A 10,100-nucleotide genomic window follows, 5' to 3' on the forward strand; every position below is an offset into this window, starting at 1 on the left:
TCTAATTTCAATGTTTTGTGGCTTTACCAGCATTAGTAGCGCAATTGGTATTGTACTGGTACGAAGTGGTATGAGAATCCTTGAAGCAATTACCGAATTCCAGTGGTTATTTGGGAATTGCATCTATACATTCTTTACTGAATTAAAGAATGGCATTTAAAATAGAAGTACAATTCAATCAATAGGAAGAATATAAAATTGGGCATTGCTAGTTCATAGGGGCACTGTTTTGAAAACCCAATTTCATTTAATTACCAGCATTCTCTTGCAGTGAAGTAACCCTTTAGCTTGCAAACCTTCCTCGCTACACAACAAACACAAAAATAGATGGAGTACTTTAGAATTTGAATGTACTAGAAGGACCACGATAATTTATTTATTTACTTAGAAGTAACTTTTGAACCGGAATCAATAACTCAGATTCAAAACATTTTATATTTTTTCCAGAACATAGAAAGAAATATTTTAATTTTTCTTATAGCCGCAAAAAATCCTGACTGCAAAATATTAATCCGAGTTATTGGTCGCAGTATTTCTAATAAATTCTATTCTATTGTATTTCATCTAATTTCAAAGAAATATAAAAATATTTCTAATATCTCAACAGAAAAAATAAAAAGTCATAACACCTTCTATTTAATTAAAATAGAAAAATCAAAAATCTTAAATTTAATCTTCGGTTCTGTCGAATGATGTCAAATCAAATAAAAAATTAGAACCGCCATGATTCTCGGTGGTTTGGCCATTTTTAAAATTCCTCAAAAAACGTGGGCAGTTTTGTAATTTTCTATTTAATGTTGGATATTAATAAAAAAATCGACAAAATTACCATTGTTAAGAATTTGTGGATTGATTGTTTTACATAACAGAAATTTTTAATCCCATCCTGATTTTCTATATAGATAAAAAGTAACATTGGTTGTATGGTTGATGGGGATACTTTACTCAAATTTATAATAGCCCACTATTTCCAAATAGCAAATTAAATAATAGAAAGTACCTTGTAGATTATACCGTTCCCTTAACCTAGGGCCAGTGCTATCAAATCTTGATTCATAGTCGTGAACTACCATAATTCTTCCGGGATATATATCCTTGTCTAGATCTCCTAAATTAAGATTTGAAATTTGAAATTTGAAATTTTGATTAAGAATTGGCACCATGACAACTCGAATGTAAGAGTACCGTATGACATGACTACCAAAAAATGTATTTCCTGAGCTGAATGGTATGCGTGGAAAGAAAAAACATAGTAAAAAATATATTCTGGTTCAAACTTTGTATTCGAGTAAAAGAAATAAAGCTTATAAAGTAGATATTGACACTTATCAATTATCTACCAACAATATTATATAATAATAGGAACTTGGAAGTACCTTGTAGAGTATTCCATGTTGCAAGCACCACTCCTTTAATCCAGGGCAATCACGAACCTCAACTTCGCAAGGCTCTGCAGGAAGCAACTCATGCACCAATACTTGCAATTTTGTACAGAATGAAATCTTCAAACTTCTGAGTGAAGGAAGGTTTGTCAACCCCAACAATGAGGTCCAATATGAACCCACCCCTACTCTCATTGTCAATTCAAGAGATGGTTCCATAAATGAGCACAAGTTCTGACAATGATGGATGGAAAGTTTGACCAAGGATTTCAGGTTTTGTACTCCAGGCATAGATACTAGCTGATGGCACTGCCAAATTTCCAACTGTTCAAGTTCTAATGGCAGGGACTCTGTTTTTAAGATCTGCAAACTATCCCACTCTTCAATTTTCAAATACTTTAGCTTGCATAGGCTGTCAATCCATTCTGGAAATGGAATGCCATTGCAACCGTTTATTTCTAGCTTGGTAAGATTAGGGTGAGGCTGGAGACTAGCCATCACCAAAAAACAACTCTGTTCTTCAAGAAATATGTTCTCACCTCTTTTGATGTTTAACTCAAATATATTCTCACCTCTAGTGTCAATCCAGTCTGGGATGCCATATAAAAACCGCTCATTCCAGTTCAGTGCCAAGTGTTCCAATTTATGCATACTCATAAGGTTAGCACATTGGACATCCATTAAATTGGAAATATTTTTCAATCCACTTAGACAGAGTTTTCCGCACATATCATGAAAATCCTTTAACCATCCTATTGTCTTGCATTCGACCAACACCTCTAGTTCTTGAATTTCTACAAATTTGCTCAAGCTAGGTAAACAACTCACACCAGTATCCCAGATTTTCAGAGTTTTAAGATCTGTAAGGCTCCCCATGTCACTAGGAAGCTCTCCAAGAAGCCTGCATTCACTAAGACAGAGTTTCCTCAAGGCCTTTAATTGACAAAGGAAACCAGGCAACACCCGGAGGCCAGAGCAACGTTCAATTCGGAGCTCTTCTAAGTTAACTACATTTCCTATGTTGTTTGGTAACTCATTAATTTCATGGCAACTACTAATAAAGAGTTTCCTCAAGGCCTTTAGTTGACAAAGGGAATCAGGCAACACTGTGAGGTTAGAACAGCGATAAATTATCAACTCTTCCAGGCTAATTAGATTTCCTATGTTGTTTGGTAACTCCTTAATTTTAATGCATGAACAAATAGAGAGTTCCCTCAAGGCCTTGAGTTGGCAAAGGGACTCAGGCAACACCTGGAGGCAATGACAATCAATAGTAATCTCTTCCAATTTAATTAGATTTCCTATTTTTGTTGGCAACACTATGAGAGAACTTCCCTTAAGAGAGAGATTTCGCAAGCTGTAAAGGGAGCATATGCATTCAGGTAACGTTCCAACATTACCAAGTGAAAGATAACGAAGATGTTTCAAATTACCAATGGAGGAAAGAGATTGATCATCTAATTCATTATAAAGGGATTCCATTTGTAGAGCTCTTAATTTGGATGCCATTGAAAAGTCAAAAGTATAGATAAAGTTTTCGATATGTATTATGAGTGTACGCAGAGTAGTGAACTTGTCAGAGGGAATAGGATCTTCTAATATCACATATTTAGCGATATACAGATGATGTAATAAATTAGGAAAAATTGGGAGCTTACTAAACTCAATTGAAAGGCAACCATTTTCTGAATTACGCCGTGCTAAATCGTGAACTATATCATGCAACTTAAACTTCCGGCAAACCAAATCATTCCTCTCATACATGCCTTCTCTTTCAAACAAGGACCTTTGGCACAGCTCCTGTGCATATTCAAAACCAATCTTTTTTGGAGTCTTGTTTCCTCTAGACTCAATAAAACCCTGATACATCCATAATTTCACCAAAGCTTCTGCATCGTACACGTGATCTTTAGGAAACATGGAACAATATAGAAAACAAGACTTCAGGTATGTGGGAAGGCGTGAATAGCTTATTTGAAGAGGTGGAAATATCTCATTGCTAGCATCTGTATCCCATAGCTCGCTTTCCAAAATCTCTCTCCAACTCTCTTCTTCCGCCTCATGCCTCAAAAGGCTAGCAATTGACTTCACAGCCAGGGGCAACATTCCACACTTTTTCATGATTTGCTTCCCAATTCCTACCAACTTCGGGCTCTTATTCTGATCTACGCCACCAAATGCATAATGTTCGAACAATTGCCAACATTGTTCAGTTGACAAACAACCAATTTTGAATGTTGGCTCTGTTTGCATGATTCGTGCGACAGAATCGTTCCTTGTAGTAACTAGAATTTTTGCAAATTTTGCTGACGTAAAAGGAGTCTGAAATGAATCCCAAAAACTCTTCTTCTCATTCCAGACATCATCAAGGACCAAAAGGACCCTTTTCCCACTTATCTCCTCATGAATTTTATCTTGCAAAGCGCCTAAATTTGTAATACCACACACATCTTCTGTAATAGACTCCAGTGATTCTTTGGTGAGCCTTTCAACATTGAAATCGTCTGATACGCATATCCACCCAAATTTATCAAACCGTTGTCGGATTCTTTTATCATTATAGGCAAGTTGTGCAAGGGTTGTCTTGCCAATGCCCCCCATGCCAACAATTGCCACCACGGAAACAACATCACGTTCAGAGGACAATACTTCAATCAGCTTCTCCTTTTCACTCTCTCGCCCAAAGATATTCGACTCAACTACAAAGTGGCTTGTTGGAGCTATTTGCAATTCGTTGTTGTAACGCATGGGCCCATCTCCCTCTGACAATTGAAGTGCTATCCGATCTTTCATAATCTCATCAAATCTGCTCCTTATTTGCTGAATTTGATCAAGCATGCCGTATGGAACCTGGAGAATTATAATTACCTTGAGAATGTATGACCTACTATAATGTTCTTGTACACAAGAACTTTTATCCTTGTAAAATAATTGGTACCATACACTGGTACTTAACAACTGGTTTACATTTTTTCAGAAATGAACCCAATTATTCAATGACAAAACAAACTCAAATCTCAATAAGTTTTAAGTAAACAAATCCAAAGAGGTTGATTTGCCCGCTTCATATAGTCCATAACTAGCATGCAGTACATATTAATACCATGACACAAATATAATGGACTTCCAAAAATAAATATGTTTCCAACTTAAACAATGACTCACAACTTAAAATTCAATACATAAACTAGCATCAAGAGTTCAGTCAAAAGTACAACAAACATCCATTTTCCTTAAAAGGACTTGCACAGCTTTTTCGCGGTCAATGGAATAAAAAATGCTAACAAATGAACTTTATTTTTTTAGGGTTACTGACAAATGAATTTAACCAGGTTGACATATACAGCCATACAGTGATACAGGCTTTGCATTTCATAAGCAATTTCATTTACTCTTTGCAATTCTTGAACAGAAAACCCTTTGCAAAAGTAAATTAAATTAAATTAATTACCTGAATTAGCTTCCTTTTACGAGAATCTTGTGAAGAAGAATCTCTTGCCTCAACTTCTGCCTGTAAGACTTCGTAGTGGTACTGACCCAGTACATCCTCTGCATCATACGCAACACCATTGAGCTCCTTCAACCAAAGCTTGACTGACTTGTCTCTGATCTCCCTCTGCTCAACATCGTACAGCGTGGCTTTGATCCGCTCCAGCATCCCCTTCAGTTTTTTCAATTCAGCCTCAACTTGGTGGTTTTGATCTGCTGGAGGACAGTTGGAAGAAGATGGAGCTTGTGCAGATGCAATGACAGAGGGCAGCAATTTGGTGAGAAGGTTGTTAATCACTCCACCTAGACCCATCATGGTTCTACAATTGCAAACTTTTTTTTCTCTTGTGCTGTTGATATGTAAATGAAACAATAGATATGTTAGAAAAACAAATTATTGGGGAGTCGGAGAAGACTGTGAGTAACTCCGTAAATTAATTATTTCAAATTAAGTCTTTTGGTCGGTGGTGTGCATGTGCTGTCATTATGATCATTGTGACTTTTATGAGTTGACTCCATATTGAAATTAGTGCAAAACAATATTTAAGAAAAAAAAAAAAAACAGTTTATCAATTTAGGGGTGTAAACGTATTCGGAAATATGCATCCAAATCGCCGAAACTTTTTTTTGTTATCATCTCAATTATTCAAAATTAAACAAACCAACGGTAGGGGTGAAAATGGAGCAGATTCGGAGCGGATAATGCTATACTAAATCCTCATCCACATTTCAATGAGCGGATATGAATACGGATACGGATAGTAAACGGATATCAAAATTCAAAACCAAATTCACCTTAAACAGATATAGAGTGAATAATTCACGGATACGGATTCGAATATGGATACAAAACGAATAATTGTCGGATAATATAACTTTAAGATACAAATACTAATTAATAAAATTCAAATATGAAAATGAATAATGTATAGTAATTTATTTAAGTTTACAATTTAAATCTATGCAAAAAAACAAATTAAAACATAAAGGAAATTTCTGCAAAACAAAGTAATTTATTTGGGCCAAACAGCAGCCCAATGTTTAGCACTCAACGTCTCAGCAGCCAACCCATAGAATTCCGGTTTGTATTTCAAAAGAAAAGTTTTCAATGTGTTGGAGTCCTTATAAAAAAAAACCGGGGAAGCTGATTTTTTAACTGGACAAATTTCGAAACTCAGAAAATAGGTTCTGGATTCAGATCTGACTCAGATAATGGGTTATGGATTCTGGTTTGAAATTCCTTTAATGGGTTTTGAATATTGAATATGTTTTAATATTTTTAATTTTAAAACATTGATCCGGATACATACGGATATCCGATCCGTTTATACATTTCTATCCGAATCCGTATCCGTATTTGGATAATATTGCACTCTTTTAAAAATTATCCGGATCCGTATCCGGAATTATCCAGATCCGTTTAATTAGGATTCGGAGTGGATTATCCATGGACAAATTATACGCTCAGTCGGGACAGCATTTTTGACATGGTGTGTATTGAAGAAATGTCCGATTCAGATTTGTACGTAAACAATGATCACATCAGATCCAAACAGATCAAAGAGTTGTATGTACAGCTTGAAATTTGAGCCATATATAGAAATTAAAAGGCATTGAGCGGTGTTCTAAATAATTAAACAATTTTGGATAGACTTTTGAATGCATGGGAATTATACAACTTTGACTGCACGGAAACTGTATAAACTTTATTAAAACTTTCCTTGATCAACTAAAACTTACAATTAATAGCATTTCTAATTTCAAGGAGAGCTTTTATTTTCTTTACTTTAAATATGTATCAAGACCTCTTATGAGGCAGCGTTGTTTAATTGAAAAGTTTGATTGGTTGTTGTTTTATTTTGTTTGTAACTCTTTATGCTTCTCTTTACTACTTAACCGATACGTAAGCTTAACGAGCAAAATCATAACGGGACTACTTTGCATCAGTTTTGTACTAAGTGCACAAATTACTACAAATTATATGCACAATATAATTAACGTTTTTATACTACAAATTATATGGATAACATAATATAACATAACTAAAAATAATTATTTGGTGCGCTTCTTACCAAAAACAAGTATTTAATTTAATGCGCATCCCCAGCTGGCGCATCAAAATATTTGATACGCGGCCCCCAGGATGTGTGGGTGGTAAAATTTGAAATATGAAGTTTTAAATGGTGGTTGTTTAATTTCAAATTATTGAATTATTGGAGTGCTAACTAAAAAATTTTGATCCAAATCCGCTCCGTATTCATTCCAGAAAAATCTATTAAAAAAGACATTATTTATAAAAATGGGTGCCTACAGTGAGTACGTGTTCTCCCAAGAATTTCCAATATTAATATATTTCGTCTATTCATCTAAAAAAGACTAAATTCAATATTAGCATCTTGCCAATATTAAATGTTTGTTTTTATTTTACTTATATAAGAGTTAAGCCTACAACCAATTTGGCAAATAAATACTTGTGTAAGAGTTTGCCATTGCTGCATGCTAAATATAATTAATTACAGCATTTGGATTGTATCATTAATTGTCCGATTGACAATAATTCTAGAGGGAATCATAGAAGCAATGGCAAGCCTTTTTGTGTATCTCTGGGCACTGGGCCCCATTAATTAAAGTATTAATAAAAATTAAGTACACCTCTTATGTTAATTATAAATTAAGTACCCTCGACAATCAAAATCATTGCTCTTAATAAATTAATATAAAAGTAAATTTTCAAGTTAAAAATAATGTCAGAGTAGATCTCGATCTACAGATGAATTTTTTTTGACAATCTTCACAAAAATGGGCAAAATGAAAATTTTCTAATTGTAGACAAAAAAATTCTAGCCTATATATTTTGATAGGCAAGTTATATATCAAATGCATCCACTTCAAAGATTTAAAATCCACTCCAAATGCAGATAATTTTGTGGATTGGGTAATGGAGAAAAAAATTGGGGTCGGTATGTGAATGTGTAATTGAGCGAGGAAGTGGAAATTGGAGGGATGAAGCAAGTAATCTAGTTTTCTAATTTACAGTGGAGTTTAAATAAATAAAAAATTTCATGCATTTGAGTAAGTTGCAAGAAATGTTGGTGAAAATAGGTGTATGGTGCTTTTTCAGTTATGATGTGAGAAAAGAGTATAAAATAGTTTTCAGTTAGTCTACGTCTTTTTTCCAGGCAACCAAAAATGGAAAAAGAAATTAAGTTCCTACAAATTTAGGCTAACTTGGTAAAGCTTGCTATTTCTCAAAATCCCTACAAAGAGAATAGAAAGCTTTTGTAATAATTAAATGGATAGAGATGGTGATAACCTGTGCTTCAAGCAAACAGATTTCAGTACAATCCAGTGAACGAAAGAGGAAATAATTTCAGAAAACAACAACAACAACAACAACAACAAAAAAGGAGCTCAAGAAAAATTCACAGGCAGTTTGGTTAGGAGTAATTGCTGAAATTCATTAAGATCAAAAAGAGAGAACCAAAGGATGCATTTTCTTGCAAGATCGTTGAAAATATAATATAACCGAATTAAGTAGAAATTGTTTGCATGCAAGATTTTGGGTAGAAAAAACTTAAAAATTAGAGGGGGGAAAATACCTGTTTGGGTCTCTGTGGGTTGTTCAACAGTCAATCTCTTAAAAGTGGGTTTTAATTCGTCGGCAGCTGTATCGATCTCTTTGTCTGTTTTGGCTGCATGGATTTGGAACAAGTCTTTTATGAGAATGAGAATGAGATACACATACAGTGGCGAGATGTGGAGAAGAGTGTGAGAGTGAAAGTGGCAAAAGGGAAATTAAATGAAATGAAATGAAACCCACCATTGCCATAAGGTGCAAACCTAGCTCTGATAAGAGAGAGAATGCATAGAGAGAGAAGCATGAGAGCGATGAGGCTGACATTTCCAAACCTCCTTGCCTCTGTCCTCAATGGAGTCCTTGATCCTTTCATTGCTCCTTGCTCCTTGTTCCTTGCTCCTTGCTCCTTGCTCCTTTCTCCTTTCTCCTTTCTCTTCTCACTTAGTTATATCTGTCTCTCTTGGGGTTTATTTTTATTTATATTTATATTGTTTATTTTTAATTTTGGGAAGGTTTGAATGGATCTATTCTATTCTATATTTCTATGGTATGGGTAATGGGTGTAATTAAAATATAGAATAATTAAGTTATGAGTTATTTTAGTATCAAATCAAGCGGTAAAAATATTGAAAAATGAATGTATTAAAATTAACTTAAAAAATCACACATTTAACCGCTTGACTTGATATCCAATAAATTCAAAAGGTTAAAAATTTTACATGTAAATGTACAACTAATGAATTAGATTGGTTTGAACGGTTTGAATTCATCATTTGAAGTCGATTCGATAGATCTTAGAGTTAGTGTTATATAGATTGAAATGACACTGATGTTCCAAACTCCTTTGTATATTCTGATAGGCAAAATTGGGTGAATATTTAAACAGAGGAGTTTTAGTTTCATGCAGTGCAAATAACATGTACAACTCTGTTTTGATTCTATAGTACAAGCGCTGTATGAAGCTAAAATTGTTCTGTTAAAATATTTACCCGTGCATTTCCTGTAACCATTTATGTTGTGGGAAATTGTGAATTGAACCCGCAGCAACACCGTAGCACACGGAAAAGTCGCCGCAAAGTAATCAGAGAAAAATGCTTTTATTCACGTGGTGGGACCTCTGGCTCTGGGTCCGAAGCTACTCTGACGAATAATAGTGCACCACGTGGCCATGACGAGAAAAAAAAATGGAAACATGAGGCGTTGTAAGTGGTAATGTTTGGAAGGCGCCATTTGTGTGGTCAACTATGTAATATAATACAAACTCAAACGAGGAATGGGTTGAGTCATTCGTTGCACGTTGCACATTGCACATTTCCAAACATAAAATATTGCGTGCATATTTTTAGAGTATATCCGTATTGTATGTTTAGGTGCCTTAAAAAACTATAGAAAAATTCGATTTTTTTTTTTTGTTAAATAGAACTTTTTTTAATCATTTTAACGGAACAAACATCTTATGTGGGATTTTTATAAAAATAGCCTCCACCGATCTCTAGAATCAGTGTAACAAGAACATTATTTTCCCACTGTATGGATCGATGGAGCCATTTTTGCACATGATTCTAGTAATAAATGTGAAGTTTATTATAAAAATGGCTCCACCAATCTCTAGGATCAGTGGAAGCTATTTTTATAACAATCCCGCACACCAT

At 34.5% G+C, this 10,100-nt stretch overlaps 1 protein-coding gene across 1 annotated transcript; it reads right to left on the reverse strand.

The window, feature by feature from the left end:
- Window positions 1-1,066: 1,066 nt before the first annotated feature.
- LOC144553754 (putative disease resistance protein RGA1) lies at window positions 1,067-5,184 on the reverse strand. Its single transcript, XM_078301954.1, has 4 exons — window positions 4,834-5,184; window positions 2,703-4,232; window positions 1,377-2,561; window positions 1,067-1,099 (listed from the first exon to the last, which is right to left on the reverse strand). Exons 1-4 carry the CDS (start codon window positions 5,182-5,184, stop codon window positions 1,067-1,069), a joined length of 3,099 nt encoding a protein of 1,032 aa, XP_078158080.1.
- Window positions 5,185-10,100: the final 4,916 nt, after the last annotated feature.

The sequence above is a fragment of the Carex rostrata genome, chromosome 5 (genome assembly GCF_964058835.1).
Source record: "Carex rostrata chromosome 5, lpCarRost1.2, whole genome shotgun sequence".
In the NCBI taxonomy this organism is placed as follows: Eukaryota; Viridiplantae; Streptophyta; class Magnoliopsida; order Poales; family Cyperaceae; genus Carex; species Carex rostrata.